This window comes from Microcaecilia unicolor, chromosome 10 (assembly GCF_901765095.1).
Source record: "Microcaecilia unicolor chromosome 10, aMicUni1.1, whole genome shotgun sequence".
Classification (NCBI taxonomy): domain Eukaryota; kingdom Metazoa; phylum Chordata; class Amphibia; order Gymnophiona; family Siphonopidae; genus Microcaecilia; species Microcaecilia unicolor.
This window is the reverse complement of record NC_044040.1, coordinates 48707593-48725055: the sequence shown is the minus strand read 5'-3', so window position 1 is coordinate 48725055 and position 17463 is coordinate 48707593. Positions and strand designations below refer to the sequence as shown.

General features: G+C 41.5%; 1 protein-coding gene across 1 annotated transcript in view; it reads right to left on the bottom strand.

Moving 5' to 3' along the window:
- Nucleotides 1-17463, bottom strand: part of MOV10L1 (Mov10 like RISC complex RNA helicase 1) — a 229722-nt gene that overhangs the window by 17097 nt on the left and 195162 nt on the right. The window contains exons 19-23 of the mRNA XM_030216802.1: nucleotides 16791-16890; nucleotides 11754-11918; nucleotides 6828-7001; nucleotides 5288-5437; nucleotides 868-975 (exon numbers count right to left, since the gene is read on the bottom strand). Of these exons, the coding sequence (XP_030072662.1) occupies nucleotides 868-975; nucleotides 5288-5437; nucleotides 6828-7001; nucleotides 11754-11918; nucleotides 16791-16890 (697 nt within the window). The remainder of the gene's footprint in view (nucleotides 1-867; nucleotides 976-5287; nucleotides 5438-6827; nucleotides 7002-11753; nucleotides 11919-16790; nucleotides 16891-17463) is intronic.

Sequence of the window (17463 nt, the reverse complement as noted above, 5' to 3'; positions counted from 1 at the left end):
ACAAAAAACAGGCCTTCAAGATCGGGATAAACACTAGTCCTTTATTCATTGACCTGACACGGGCCATGTTTCAGCGTTAAACACCTGCGTCAAGGGTCAAATGAGTATATCAAACTTGGCTCTTTAATGCCAGAAAAGAGGACAGTATCTCAAAACTTTAACCAGAAACTATGTCTAGTAGCTCAAATAAACATCATCCTTGAACAGTGGTGGACGTTCGAGGACGGCATTTATTTGAGCTACTAGACAACATTCCCAGTTAAAGTTTTGAAATACTTTTCTCTTGTCTGGCATTAAAGAGCCAAGTTTGACACACTCATTTGATCCCTGATGAAGGTGTTTATTCATTGATTCAACACTAGCTGTGTTTCGTTGCTAAAGGACTAGTGTTCATCCCAACCTTTAAGGCTCTTGGTGCTGTTTTTTGTGCTACATTAACTGGTGAAATGCTCCACCTCTGCTGCTGTTGCTGCCTTCTCAGACTGGCCCAAGGAACCATTGATGAGACTCTGACCCAGCCTCTTCTGCTCACTTCACCTCTTCCTTTAAATTTATCTGTATAGCTATAGACTATGTTCTGACTTCAGCAGCAACTCCTCTGCTCACCGCACATCTTCCCTCAACTAATATATGCTAGCCACTGTAGCTGCTACCTATCTCCTCCGTTAACTCACAGAGGCAGTTACTTAGTTGCTACTGCCTCCAGGCTAGAGAGCTACCTTTTTAGTTTCAGGAATCCACATGCAACTTGTAAGATATTATAACAATCTACAATGAAACAAGAGTTAAGATTCCAGGAAAACTACCAGTCTGACATACACTTATATGACTTAAAACTTGATAGCAAAAAGGTACTCTCCTACATACCGTAGAGATCAGTATAACTGGATATTCTTGACCCTGGAACTCCTCCACAGAGCCGACTTTAATGTCTGATAGGGCCACTGTGCGCAAAAGAACTCTGATTTTTTCTACCTGAAGAAAGAAAATACGACTCTGTGGTTTTGACTGTTTATATTAACACGTAGTTTTGAAAAAATATCTTATCACTGCATGGTGAACAGTTTGTTTTGGCTTTTGTGTTGTGTGTGTAGCTTGTTCCCCACCTTGGACAAAGGCGAGTTATAAATGGCAATAAAACTAAATCAATGGGGCAACAGTATTATAAACAGCAATAAATCTAAACCACTGGGGCAAGAGTACTTTTTTTTTAGCCAGTCAGTTTCTTCCTGCTCCACTGGACGTCCAGTTCAATCTGAACAAGAACTGAGATTTGGCACCATACTATCATTTCATAACTACTCAGGGATTTCTCCCCCCCCCCCCCCCCCTTTTTTTAATATCATCTTCCCAAATTAGTAAGCTCAATTACTGCAGTGACAGAGATGCATGAAGACTGCTCCTGGAAACCTGAATTCATGGATCCTATTTTCCAGCTAGTGGGTGTCACTGCTGTGCAATGGCAGAATTTGCAGTTGTGGGGAAGAGTGAGCAATCAGGTCATTAAAGCATTCCCAGCTTTGGCCAATTCAGGAAGTTGAAGATCTTCGATGGGAACCGAATCCAGGTATCACGTGACAGTGCACAGAACCGAGTCACAGCTGACCCTAAGGGCAATAGTCATACTACTACTTTAAATGCAAAAAATAAGGTTACCTGCACTTATGTTATCCCTTCCTCTCTACTTATATTTATTTCATTTAAATTCAAGAGATTTATAACCTTTATCTTGATATTCTTTACAAAATCCACGCTTTTAATCTCATGTGTCCAAACACTTGCTCATGATCTGTTTACAGAGAGGTTGTTTCTTTCTGGTTCCTTTCTGCGATCTGGATCCCAGGATTGTTAGTTTGGGGGGGGAGCACAGCAGGTTCCTACAACTTCCTACCACAGTATCTTTCCTCCTCATCATCTTTATTTGGGGATGACATTCCCCTGGGTTCTGTCCTTAAATCACCCTGATTGTGCCTGTCACACAGGGAAAGGAGGATTTGATATACCGCCCTTTTCTGGTTACAATCAAAGCGTTTGACAAAGAAGAGCTCTTCTGGGGGAAGATACTCTCCTTTCCTGAGGTGGGGAGTAGTCTGAAGGAAGACCAAGGGAGCCCTCCTCTGTGAACACCTCTGGTTCAACCTCAGCCACCCAAGGGTGGTCCCGAGTAAGACTCGGCAAAATACTCCTCATGAGAAGTCTGAGTGTGTCTGCCTCGATCTATTGAACTCACATCCAGCAAGACTGCTGAGGGACAGGCCCTTTCCTGGACACTGGGGGAGCTTCCTCTCCCGGTGGACTGGAGAGGAGCACAGCCTCTTCCGATGCCGACACCAGCATTGAACAGGCGACAGAGAGAGCATGGGCATCCAGGAAAAATTGGGGCGGAGCAATGGTCTGCATTGATGTCTGAGACTTTGATACTGTGCCAAACCAACAGCTGCTCCTTGGGGGCAGGAATTGAGAAAGGTGGGGCAGGTGTTGGCGTGGGGACAACTTGTGAGGAAGAGGGAGCTTAATCAGAAGTCTGATCCTGAAGGCGAGGAGATTGGTGCATTGGCACTGGCTCCACAGAGGGGGAGCTGTCCTCTAGGCACTGATGCTTCACGGGTACCAGCGGTGCCGATGACCTGGAGCTCCTGGCACTGTGCTTTGAGATGGTCTGATGTCAATGTTCCTTTGCCTTCACTCAATGCATATAATCAGGGTCCCTCAGTGCTGAAGAAGATGATGTTGAACCCTAGTATATCCTTGGTGTTGGGTCTGATGCCGCTCAATCCAATGGGCTCCTACTGGTGCTCGACAGGAGGAGACCTCTGATGCCGGACTACTCTTGGTGTCCGATGCAGATCTACCGATGCCTCCAATGTCGAGGGACTGGACTTAAAAAAGTACCAAAAAGTTTCTCAAGCTGAGCCTCTCAATTCTTTTGGTTTTTTTTTTTTTGTGCATTTTAGAACAGTGTAAACAATTAGAGGCCTGGTGGTCAAGTCCTAGGCACAGCAAGCACATAGTGAGAGCACTTAAAACCATAAGGAATTTTAAGGGACATTAGGGCAAAAATAGACGAAGCAAACTCAAACAGCTCAATGATTTAAAAGAAAAAAAGTTACCTGACCGGGCGCTTAGGCCTAAGAGGTCCGATGGAGGTGCAGAAAAAAAAAAAAAAAAAAAAACAACTTAAATGGGCAGAAAAACCTAGGGAAATAAAAGAAGGGGATTAAGGGACAAGGGAATAATAACAAGAGAAAAAAATAAAGAAAGGATCCATGTACTGAGGGAAGGTACCAGAATATCTTAAAAAAAAAAAACAACCCACACATGCTGAAGAGACCCAGAGTGCAACTACTCTGCTTCTTGAAATAAAAAATAAACTGCTGGTCCTGCATGCTCACATTGGCCAGGAAGGCACCTGCTCATGCCAAGTACCAAAGGCTTCAGAACTGACTGGTGTAGGGGAGATCATAATATGTTTTCACTGAGGGCAGACCAACGTATTATCTTATCAATTGAACAGTGTATCACCAAAAGGTCTTAATAAAGAAATTGAACTGGTACATTTTCTTTAAAATTTCGACAGCTATTTCTTCCCCTTACCCATGGGTATAAGTGGATGGTGCAAATTTATGGATATTCATGTATAAACAGCTTGGATCTATGTCATACCATTCCTGTGTGAAACAGTAATCCGAGTGTCTTTCCCACACATTAATATGGTTGGTATACAAAACATATCCCCTTTTATGCATATACTTCTTATGATTGCTTATGCAAAATAGTTTTGCACTTTTGATTTTCATCCATTTTTTGTTTTGCTGCCCATGCTGTGCACGCATAGGGTTCATTAGCTTAGCCTGCATTTACATTTTTTGATGACATCTCCAACGTGCCATTTACTTATTTTTGGCGCAGTTTTCCAGTTCTGTTTGGCTGCGGAGACTGCTTCTTTGCCAGGTAGGCCTGTCTGGTTTTAGTTTGTTTTACATCCGTCCTCTCTTTGTTCTTCTCTGCTGGTCCTGTTTTGCTAGCGGGTTGGTGGCGGTTTTTGCTTTTAGTTTTAGTGTTGGATTTTTGGTGTGCCCTCTGTCTCGCCTTGTTCAATCGCTGAGTTTTTCTTACACCTTCCTTGCCCACATTGTGGCAATTTCTCATGTTGTTCCTGTCATGCTTCTTTTGTTCTCACTGTTTAGACACACGGCACAATGTATATTATTTACATTTCTTTCCTCTGTTTTGACCACTATCACATTCAGCATTAGTTTAATACATCGCTATTCCCATGAACCGTTTTCATATTGCCATTTACACTGATAGTTTACCTATTATATTTGTCTCCCTGTTTTTCTGTCTTTGGCACTTTTGTATTCCCAAGATTTGGTATGTATACATTTGGACTTCTCTTATATTTATTTGAAATTACCACTTTTATTGTTATTTTAGACTTATATGTGATGGTGCTTGTACCCTCACTTTCAATCAGCTACTTTAGTTACAGTTGTGTGAAAAAAGGTTTTCCCCCCTTCAAATTTCTGATTTCCCCCATTATTGCATATACATCACATTAAATGGTTTCTGATCTTTAATGTAATATTAGGCAGTTATATTAGACAAAGGGAACCTCAGTAAACACTTTGATGTACCAGTACTTACTATCCATTTATTTGTGATTGTGCTAGTATTCTTTTTAATAACATCATGTTCTATTTACAAAATTTATCATTTCATATATATGTATTTATTATACGCCTTTAAATCGTGACTTGGTTTTTAATTAGTCTTATTGTCTTGATTCAAATATGGTAAATTTTATATGATGGTGCTTGTATTTCTATATTTTTACATCTTGGCTATTGGTTTTCTACCATAGTATATATGTGTGTTCTCATTATTATTATTTTCATAATTTATACTTAACTGTGGTTTTAAAATGTGTTTTTTTAATCTTTTATTTTGTTTTTAATTTTTAAAAAATTTTATCCTGTTTTTATTATCCTTGTATACCTTTAGTCCCCCTAAGGAAGGCTTGTTGCCGAAACACGGACAGTGTAGGGTCCTTTATGCCAATAAACTTGTTCCACACTCTTTCCTTCTGCTTGGGCTGGTCTCTTGGATTTGGTTTCACTTCCACCCCTTGCTGCTTAACAAGTATAGTACTACAGAGTTTCAGTATTCAAGGAAGGAGAACAATGTCATTAATACTCTTTTACCCTTCTCTGTATTAAAAATAAATTGCTCAGCAGCAATATTACCTTCCATATAAAAACTTACTCCACAGACTGCAATTTCTTACCTGCTTTCGGTAGGGTGCAATTATTCCAATGTCTTTCACCGACACCAAAGTGGAAACATGCTTAGCAAGAAGGCAGCAGTATCGCATGACATGGACAGCTTCTGCTGGGTTAAACCAGGAAGGACTGCTTCCTTCCCTCATTTCTTTACCCTAAAGTGGTAGAGACACAAGTCAGTCAACAAAACCAGATATGCCTACATTCTAACAATTTCTATAAACATAGATCAGTCTCGAGGCAAGCGCAAAACATTTCATAAAGTTAGAGATGGCTCAAAATTCCACTCAAAACAGTAGACACAGCAAGACATTTTATAGTTACAAAAGTACATCATTCCTAACTGCATCAATCAAAAGGGTGCACACTTGGAAGCTACATATGTGAAAGGAGGAGGGGGAAGGATATACTTCTGCAAAAACACTTCTCCTTAGCACCTGCATCAAGGCAGAGGACGCTTGCAGCTACTTTAGTTACAGTTGTGTGAAAAAAGGTTCCTCCCCTTCAAATTTCTGATTTCCCCCATTATTGCATATACATCACATTAAATGGTTTCTGATCTTTAATGTAATATTAGGCAGTTATATTAGACAACGGGAACCTCAGTAAACACTTACGTTTTTAAATTACTACATCATTATTTCAAGGAACAGTTATCTAACACCCATATCACCCATGTGAAAGTTACTTCTCCTCTAATCAACCAACTGACCAATTTTAATTGACACTTAGATTCAGCTGAATGAACACAGCCAGGTTTGATTACAGCCAGCCCTATTGAATCTAGACCTCACTATATATTGAACCTTGCCATGAGGGCGAAATAGTCACCACAAAGTTTGTATGCCACAAACAAATGAAATTCCAGAAGAGATGAGAAAAAAAACATTTGCTGAAATGCTAGTCTGGAAAGGGTTACAAAGTTTCTATGCCACGATCAAAGGAAATTCCAGAAGAGCTGAGAAAAAAATAAAGAGTTTGCTGAAATCTCAGGCTGGAAAGTGTTACAAAGCCATTCCAAAAGCTCTGGGATTCCACTCTCTCCAAACAGAGAAGACTTGGAACAGTGGTGAATCTTCCCTGGAGTGGCCAGCCTTCCAAACTTCCTCCAAGGGAAGTGACAACTTATCCGGAAAGACACAAAACATCCCAGACCATCATCCAAAGAACTGCAGGTGTCTCCAGCCTAAGCTAAGGTCAGTGGTTCATGATGCCACATTAAGACAGACTGGGCAAAAGAAGGGATTCATGTGAGAGTATCAAGGCAGAAGCTACTGCTATCCAAAAGTAATACCAATGCTCATCTCACATTTGCAAAAAAACTGTACTACAGTGATACATGATAGGGATCAGGACAGAGAAGAAAATACAAAAAATGGTTCAATAAAAAACAAAGTCTAGCTGGCATGGAAAATGAACAGAGTTGGGAGGGAAGAAAGAAAGAAAAAAAGCGCTAAAGGGATCAAAATGTTTATAATGGGAAATGCTACAAAACTCAACCTCAATAACAATGCTCTCTTATTCTTTTAAATATTTCTTACACACCCTCACACCATGGAAGATCACAGGGAAGCCCTTTCGGGGTAATTTTTCCCAGCTTTGGAAAGTGTTGACCACAGCACCCTCTGCGCAAGCTTCCAACTCTCGGTGATAGAAGAGTTTGGAGGGCAGCTCCAGCAGGGCAGGATGGGATCTATAATTCTTCACGAGCTTTGTAACCTGCAAACAGAAAAACTCTTCAAATTTTAGCTTGTTTTTATGTTATGAGAATTAAATATTTTCTGTAAACTGATTTGAATGGTTAATCCAGGAAAGTAGCGTATAATTAAAAAAAAAAAAGTGAAAATCTGTAGCATTTCATATCAGTATCTTCAATATTACCTACACCCTGCTGGAAACTCGGGGGCATGCTGGGGCATGAAGGTCAACACTCGAGAGTTACAGTCAGGGCTGTGGGTACACCAAACATCAACTCCGTCAACTATTGTCCAAATCCAACTCCTGATATAAGGCTTTAAATTTACCAGTTCTTTAGATGCAAGACAAAGATGATTAAAAAATATGGTAAATATATTTTAAGTTGGCGTTGGTACATTTTTACCAACTCCAATTCAACCCAAAACTGTTTCCAACTCTAGTACCACAGTCCTGCTTACAATGGTCATTTTCATGCCACAAAAGCATAAACTATTCAGATGTAAAACAATTTACAAAATGCACAATGAAATTTATCCATAAAATTGCCCAGCAGCTCATGAAGTCATACAAGATTTATTTTCTTCTGTTTAGCTCCTTCTGACTTACTCCTACTAATTCAAGCTAATTATAAAAACACAACTGTTTCAAGTTTGGCCTTCAACCTTATCGAAGCATTAGAACTGCAAACACACACACACACAAAAACCCCCTATCCCTTAAATCACAGCATGAACACACAGAAGACACTTCTCAACAGCCTGCATGTTACCATTTTTACCTTCTCAGCACTAATTTTAACTTGGATTTCCATTGAATTTTTATCATACTTTTGGCCAGGAACTTGTCCAGCTTTTAGCTGAACTGTTTAATGCTAAGCAGGAGGAGGAGGGGATTTGGGTTCCTTATCTGAGGCCCTTATCACACTGATTCACAAGAAAGGAAAGGATCTTGCAGATTGTGCCGCTTATTGGCCAATTTTGCTTATGAATATAGACATTAAAATATTGGCCAAAGTGCTTCAATTGCATTTATGGGTGCTCCTTGGTCTCATCAGACAAGATTTATTAAGGGTCACCACTCTGCCAACGATACCTGCAGATTGCTGAATATTGTACACCTTACACAAGACAGTCCCTGGCCACCTAGGCTTTCCTGGGATTTTTTTTTATTTGAAACCCTGAGGGAATATGGCTTTCCTGAGTTTTTTTATTTATTTATTTATTTATTTATTTTTTTTTGGGGGGGGGTTTGAATCTGAATGTTTTACAAGAGGTGACCCACAGCTTCAGTGCTAGTTAGCAGTTTAATATCACCCTCTTTTGCCATAAAGCGAGGCATGAGTCAGGGATTTGGCACTGTAGGTTTTGGCACAGAAGCTGCGGGACTTTCTGGATATTCAGGGCTTTAAGTTTAACAATATTACCCACAAGATTTTGTTATATACTGATGATGTGGTTATCCTGACAGATGTCTCTAGGTCAGTCCCTAAACTGATGGCTTTGTTGGATTCATATGGGGCGCTCTCTGGGTACAAACTATTCTAAATCGCAGCTTATGCCAGTGGGACCAGGTGGTAGTGCTCTCACTCTTGAGATAGTACATATAGCATTTACATATTTGGGGGAGTGCAGATTCTTTTTTTTTTTTGTTACATTTGTACCTCGCACTTTCCCACTCATGGCAGGCTCAATGCAGCTTACATGGGGCAATGGAGGGTTAAGTGACTTGCCCAGAGTCACAAGGAGCTGCCTGTGCCTGAAGTGGGAATTGAACTCAGTTCCTCAGGACCAAAGTCCACCACCCTAACCCCTAGGCCACTCCTCCACTTCTGAGCAAACTGACTAATCTTTATAAAGTGAACTATTCCCCAGGCTAAAATTAGATAATCTTTGGAGGGTTGGACAGAATTGCATATTTCATTGCTGAAGATGGTGGCTTTACACGTGTGCTTGTATTTATTCCAGCAGTTGCCATGTATGGTGCTTTTTTTTCATTTATTGCGTGAGTATATTCTCTCCTTTTCATGGTGTAGGCAGGTACCACGGATTAAACTACTTTGTAACTCACCGCTGATATGGGTGGGTAAGAAGCTCTGAATTTTCGCACTTGTTTGGCTGCCCGCTTAGTTGTCTCAGTGTAGACCCAGACACGAGTAACCAAAGTGAGGTATTTCATAAGCATGTAGTTTTTGTACAGGAATTTAGCAGTCCAGCTTGCTCTCTTTTCCCAAGAAGGGATGTGTTCCAGAGCCAGTGCAATGTTTGTAGTACTGTTTTTGATAGACCGAGTTGTTGTAGGAGGCATGGTTACTCAGAGGCAGGTCCCTGTATGGTCACCCTACACCCTTTAAGATGGCCCTGCATAGGAGTATAGCAACTTTTTTTGGGTGTGGGGGGGGGGGGGGGAGAAGAGGAGTATTTGCCTTTTCTTGATATAACTGAATGTGTGTGTGTGTTGTGGGAGACCATCTGCAGGCTTTGGGACAGTTTAGTGGAACAGTGCTGGTTGCAGACACATTGCAATTTGCCCTAGTAGGATCCCGTGATGCCATTTGCTACAGCTTACGACCAGGATGCTTCTGTGTAATATGGGCATGTGGCTGAAGGCTTATGCCCAAAGGAGCACACCACACCCCCTCAGAGAACTGGCAGGAAACTTGACATTCATCAATGGGAAGGTGAACTGAGGGACTGCGGTCGTGAAAGGACCTTTGGATCAACATCTCCAGCTGCTTCCTGGAACCTCCCAATAGGATGTTGTAACTTGTTACCTGCAGAGGTGTCTCTAAGATTGGAAAGGGAGGAGAGTGTTGCAGCACTATTTTGCAAATCAAGGTGAGCAACAGTTGCCTCCTGTTCTTCAGTCTCTATCCCAGGGGTGGTCTCTACCATTGCTTTTCTTTTTTTAAAGTTATGGGGAAGATAGACGGACCCTCAGGAATTAAGGACATTGTTTTGCAAGATATTTGATCTGCTATTATGCAAATAGAGACAACTCTGAAAGGGATTTGAAGAAATTTTGTGATTTTTCAGAAGAATTAGTGAATTTACAGATTATAGATACATGTCTACATTTTGGCTCATCTGTAGCTAAGTTGAATTCACAGATGCAGATTCTTCAAACTTTGTTTCATACACTAAGGTGTTTGGGGGTTTTGGAAAACGCACTTCAGTCTCAATTTAAGATTTTTGAGTTTTCCAGTGACTCATTATCTGGTCCATTGGAACTGGCAGGAAAGAAAACAATGTGAACTCAAAGAAACTACAGACTGCTCAGAACACAGCAGTCAGGCTCATATTTGGAAAATCGCGATTCGACAGCGCTAAACCGCTACGAGAAAAACTGCACTGGCTCCCAATCAAAGAACGTATTACTTTCAAAATCTGCACCCTGGTCCACAAGATTATCTATGGCGAAGCACCGGGTTATATGTCTGACCTTATAGACCTACCAAAAAGAAACACAATTGGATCATCACGATCATACTTAAATCTTCACCACCCCAGCTGCAAGTATAAATCAATCCACGGATCCAGCTTCTCCTATATAAGCACGCAACTATGGAACACATTACTAAAAGCCATAAAGACAACACACAACCACCTCAACTTCCAGAAATCACTAAAGACCGACCTGTTCGAGAAGGCAACTTACTGATCCAACTTAAGTGCCTGGACTCAGCAACACAACGAAACCATAACCTGCAACGAACATTATATAACTCTTCTCTCGATTCTACTGTGTGTCTGTAACACATACATCTCATTCTCTACCACATCATTCTGTATTTGTTTCATCACAAGAGGCAGCCTAAGCCTCATGGTGCTATGTAAGCCACATTGAGCCTGCAAATAGGTGGGAAAATGTGGCGTACAAATGCAACAAATTAAATAAATAAAGGTAAGATTATCCTAATTGTTCCTGACTTCTCAAAAACATCAGCAAGCAAGCGCAAGGCCTTCTTAGACATGCACCCTATATTAAAAAAGCATAGAAGCCCAATATGGTCTCCTGTATCCAGCAATAATGCGGGTTACGATGGGAAGTACACACAGAAAATGTACTTAACCGGAGTTTGGCAATTTTACATACTGTACTTCACAAACATTTCTGAATAGCCCCCCCTCTAGCAGTTTGTTTCCACTGTTTTTATTTCAATGTATAACTTATCACAGGTCTATAATGTTCTGTGCATTTTTGGTTCCAACATTATGTAATTTGCCACCTGCTAGGGGTAGTACTGACATCTGTTAGGAAGGTTGCCCTCCCTTGCTTCAGGGGGTAAATTCTAAAAGGATCCACCTAGTTTTCAAGCAGCAGAAACCCATAAAATGGTGACATTCTAGACATTTACGCATGTGGCCACTTACAGTGCAAATAACCTTAGAGAACAGAAACTAGTGCTAAAGGTCATGGCATGTTTTGATGGCATGGCACGTAACTGTAGTAGTCTATAATTTACGTATGTTCTAGATAGTATCTAGGCGTGGGCATTTGCACTACTTTAGCTATAGAGCTAGTGTTAGTCATAATTCCTTATTTTCTGCTGCATATGTTAGTATTCAAAAAGAAAAGTGGGCATCTACTTGAAAGGCTTGAAATAGGCAGCTCCTTGCCCTTTTATCCTAGGCACCCTGTAATAGAATTCTCTCTTAATATCCAGGTATGCTACATTATCTCCCACTCATGCTTAACACTGCTGCACATTAATATACAGTAGCCCACCTATGCCACTGTCCAAGTATAGAACAGGCTGTTCTCACTGTGACTTACTAGCAAAGGGTTGTATGATCCACATGCACCATATGTCTTCTGGTCTCTCTGGTACATGGGACGTGTCATGAGCCTCTCCAGCAGCGACACATTTAATCCATACGCGATTGCAAGTCTGCACTTAATAACAGGTCCCAATTGCCAGGGGTCTCCAGCTAGCACAGCCTGCAAGCACATGTGGAGTTGAATATCTGTATATACCACATTCTATTTCAGCATATATTATCAGTTGGTACCTTCAAATCGAACATAGCACTGTCACTAATGGAAGACTTCTCCCAATGTATAATACCATCAAAATAATGTGGGCCTGAATTCTGCAAGCTCCTCTTGGGATCCAATGATTCATTTATAGCATTTCTATCCCCCGTTTTCCAACTAGTGTTGTTTCAATGGCAATGGAGCCTCCCACAACATGCAAAATAAAGGCCCAAGTAACAGTCGAAAGCCCAATAATCAGCTGCATTTGGTCTTTCAGTTATTGAGTTGCTTTCTGAAAACAAAGTTTCAATTCAATATATTGAAATCTGGATTACCAGAACTACCTCTGGTCCAGCCCCTCAAAGTGGTATTGCAACATAGGAGGGTGGAATTAATATTTATGTAGAATAAAAACTAAAAAGGGGAAAACATGATTACTGAAAATGGAACTAGTTTAATTCCTTCTTGGACAATCGGTAGACCTCACTTCCAGTCTAAGGACAGCAAAGGGTTTGTTTTTCAGGTTTCTTTATATACTACCCATCAAATCTATCTGAATGGTTTACATATATAAATATACATATAAGGAATAATGAAAGGAATTCCATTTGGATAGGAGAAAGAGATAAAATTACAATACAATACAAGTGCAGAGATTATATACTGTGTCTTCCAGGATATCTTTAATATATACAAAAACAAAGAAACCCCTAAGAAAAGCAATAGAGGAAAAGGGAAAAAGAAAAAATGGGGAATGACCTATCAAATTCCAACCAAAGGGTAACTTATTTACTGACACAAAAAGGAACAAAATGATTTTCCTTATACACAATAAACTTGTACAGTTCAATAGACTCATTAGATTCAAAAGACTCGACACAGTCCTGTGTTTTGGCACAGAAAGCGCCTGCCTCAGGAGTCCAACACCTTTGTATTGTGTTCAATTCTGATCGCCGCACCTCTAAAAAGATATAGTGGAATTAGAAAATGTGCAGAGAAGGGCAATGAAGATGATTAAGGGGATGGGACGACTTTCCTATGAGGAAAGGCTAAAGCGGCTGGGGCTCTTCAGCTAGGAGAAAAGGCGGCTGAGGGGTGATATGATAGAGGTATATAAAATAATGAGTGGAGTGGAACAGATAGACGTGGAGCATCTGTTTACGATTTCCAAAAATACTAGGACAAGGGGGCATGCGATGAAGCTGGAGTGCAGTAAGTTTAAAACAAATAAGAGAAAAGTTTTCTTTTCTCAGCGTGTAATTCGACTCTGGAATTCGATGCCGGAGAATGTGGTTAAGGCGGTTAGCTTAGCAGAGTTTAAGAAAGGTTTGGACGGCTTCCTGAAGGAAAAGGCCATAGAATGTTATTAAATGGATGTAGGGAAAAATCCACTATTCCTGGGACAAGCAGTACAAAATGCTTTGCTCCTTGGATCTTGTCGGGTGATTGTGGGAGCGGTGTTGGACTACTTCTCTCTCCCTCCTCCAGATTTCAACCCCTTCTTCCACCTCAATCTCACTGTTTTTCCTCCTTTGAAGTCCACTCTATCTGCCTTTTCTCTCCTCTGCCTCTTCGAATAGCGGTCATTTATCGTCCCCCTGATAAGTCCCTTTCATCCTTTCTCAGTGACTTTGACGCCTGGCTTGCCTTCTTCCATGATCCTTCCTCCCCCTCTCTCATCCTTGGTGACTTTAATATTCCTGCTAATGATCCTTCCAACTCTTATATTTCCAAGTTACTCGCTTTAACGTCCTCCTTTAATCTCCAACTATGCTCCACCTCCCCCACTCATCAAAATGGTCACTGTCTTGATCTCATCTTCTCCTCCAACTGTTCACCCTCTAGTTTCCTTGCCTCTGATCTTCCCTCCTCTGATCACCATCTTATAACTTTCACACTTAAATCTCCTCCCTCCCAGTCCCGTCCTATCTTATCTCATTTATCTAGGAATCTTCACGATATTGACCCTTCATCTCTATCCTCCCATGTTTCAAACCTCCTCTCTACTGTGGCACCATCCACATCTGTTAACGAGGCTGTTTCTTCTTACAACAAAACTCTATCCTCTGCCTTAGACACTCTTGCACCTTTGATGACCCGCCCTGTAAGGCGTACAAAACCCCGACCTTGGCTGACTTCTAATATCCGCTACCTACATTCCTGTACCCGCTCCGCCGAACGCCTCTGGCGGAAATCTCGGGCCCTTGCTGATTTCCTACACTTTAAGTTCATGCTGACCTCCTTCCAATCTGCTCTTTTACATGCCAAACAGGATTATTATATCCAACTGACCAACTCTCTTGGCTCTAATCCTCGACTTCTCTTCACCACATTGAACTCCCTCCTCAAGGTGCCCCCTCCCCCAACTCCCCCTTCATTATCTCCTCAGACCCTTGCTGAATTCTTTCACAAGGTTGAAAAGATAAACCTTGCTTTCTCTACCTCACCACCTCTCCCTCCACTAGTCCATTCCCCTCTCTCTCCTTCCCCTCATTCCCTTTCCTCCTTTCCTGAAGTTACTATTGAGGAAACTACACTTCTCCTTTCTTCCTCAAAAAGTACCACCTGTTCCTCTGATCCCATTCCCACCCACCTTCTTAATGCCATCTCTCCTGCTCTTATTCCTTTTATCTGTCACATTCTCAACCTCTCACTTTCCACTGCGACTGTCCCTGCTGCCTTTAAACATGCTGTGGTCACACCTCTCCTTAAGAAGCCTTCACTCGACCCTACTTGTCCCTCTAATTACCGACCCATCTCTCTCCTTCCTTTTCTCTCCAAATTACTTAGCGTGCTGTTCACCACCGCTGCCTTGAGTTTCTCTCCTCACATGCTATTCTTGACCCACTACAATCTGGTTTTCGCCCTCTCCACTCAACCGAAACTGCGCTTACTAAAGTCTCCAATGACCTATTACTGGCTAAATCCAGAGGTCAATATTCTATCCTCATTCTTCTTGATCTTTCCGCAGCTTTTGACACTGTCGATCACAGTATACTTCTCGATACCCTGTCCTCACTTGGATTCCAGGGCTCTGTCCTTTCCTGGTTCTCTTCCTACCTCTCCCTCCGCACCTTTAGTGTTCACTCTGGTGGATCCTCTTCTACTTCTATCCCTCTGCCTGTCGGCGTACCTCAGGGTTCTGTTCTTGGTCCCCTCCTCTTTTCTACCTACACTTCTTCCCTTGGTTCATTAATCTCATCCCATGGCTTTTCCTACCATCTCTATGCTGATGACTCCCAAATCTACCTTTCTACCCCTGATATCTCACCTTGCATCCAAACAAAAGTTTCAGCGTGCTTGTCTGACATTGCTGTCTGGATGTCTCAACGCCACCTGAAATTAAATATGACCAAAACCGAGCTTCTCATTTTCCCCCCCAAACCCACCTCCCCGCTCCCCCCATTTTCTATTTCTGTTGATGGCTCTCTCATTCTCCCTGTCTCCTCAGCTCGAAACCTTGGGGTCATCTTTGACTCTTCTCTCTCCTTCTCTGCTCATATCCAGCAGATTGCCAAGATCTGTCGTTTCTTTCTTTACAACATCCGTAAAATCCGCCCCTTTCTTTCCGAGCACTCTACCAAAACCCTCATCCACACCCTTGTCACCTCTCGTTTAGACTACTGCAATCTGCTTTTTGCTGTCCTCCCACTTAGTCACCTCTCCCCTCAGTTCAAAACTCTGCTGCCCATCTCATCTTCCGCCAGGGTCGCTTTACTCATACTACCCCTCTCCTCAGGACCCTTCACTGGCTCCCTATCCGTTTTCGCATCCTGTTTAAACTTCTTCTACTAACCTATAAATGTACTCACTCTGCTGCTCCCCAGTATCTCTCCACACTCGTCCTACCCTACACCCCTTCCCGTGCACTCCGCTCCATGGATAAATCCTTCTTATCTGTTCCCTTCTCCACTACTGCCAACTCCAGACTTCGCACCTTCTGTCTCGCTGCACCCTACGCCTGGAATAAACTTCCTGAGCCCCTACGTCTTGCCCCATCCTTGGCCACCTTTAAATCTAGACTGAAAGCCCACCTCTTTAACATTGCTTTTGACTCATAACCATTTGTAACCACTCGCCTCCACCTACCCTCCTCTCTTCCTTCCTGTCCACATTAATTGATTTGATTTGCTTACTTTATTTATTTTTTGTCTATTAGATTGTAAGCTCTTTGAGCAGGGACTGTCTTTCTTCTATGTTTGTGCAGCGCTGCATATGCCTTGTAGCGCTATAGAAATGCTAAATAGTAGTAGTAGTGATTGTGACCTGGTTGGGCCATTGTTGGAGACAGGGTGCTGGGCTAGACGGACCTTTGGTCTGTCCCAGTGTGGCGATGCTTATGTCTTTGTACACTGCACTGTGTCACGTTTGTTTTACTGCTATATTCATGCACTATTGTTTTTGGAATCAGACGTCTCTCAAATACCATGTTAATTTGCATAAGTTACTTGTCCTAAAACCCAAACTTGTTTGTTTGTGACCCTCAAGAAAAGATCAAAAGACCTGTACTACAGCCTATGATAAAAAAAACAGGGCCCAAACATAACTGAAACACACAGATTTTACTAATACATTTAAAGTTGTCTCCCATTTTAAAATTATACTCTACATCCTACAATACTATATAAATATTCCCAAACACAGCATTTATAAATAGTACAATTCATGTTTATTGAAATGAGTACAGTAAAATGTAAATAGGGAGCTGGCCAATAAGTATCTGTTTTATTAACTTTTTGATATACCGCCTTTTTTGTGGTACAACCAAAGTGGTTTACATATTACATATAGGTACTGTAATGCAAGAAGTTAAGATCCTTTACAGAGCACACATACTTGCCCGTTCTCCTCAGACATCAACCCCAACGGGATAAGACACTCTGGTTCACTGGCCTGTCCCGCCTCATCTATAAACACGTGTGTGAAATGTCCAATCCTGTAATTAGAAGGTTCTACATCAACACAGTGTACATGCCCCACAATGGAAGATTTTTTGGTTCCTGTAGACACACCCTATTATACCATAAATATGTTCTTCTGAAAATATGCTTTTGATGGAAGTGTGTAGAATGTGTAGAATTATGGGGGTAATTTTAATAACCAAGTGCACACAAACTGTATAGGAAAAGGCAAGCACACAAGTCCCACTGTCAGGAATTTCTCCATTTAGTTCATATAAAGTTACACAAGAATAGGCTGTGTGCACAGATATTTACACAAAGACTGAACAAACTATTTTATAAGCATCTATTTCTGTGCATAGAATGCAAACATGGCATTTAAAATTGCCCTCTATATGGCTAACTCGTTGTTCAGCTCTGTCTCCACCTGCTGGCTCACAGACATAATCCATGTGTTGTGGGTCTGGTTGGATTTAAGAAAAAAAAAGTTAGCAGGTAAGATGAAATTTCTCTGTTATTTTTAGAGCATACTTTACAGAAACAGACTAAAAGCTTTGCCCTAGAGAGACACTATACAGGCACAGCTCACCAGTATTCCTGTAAAAGGT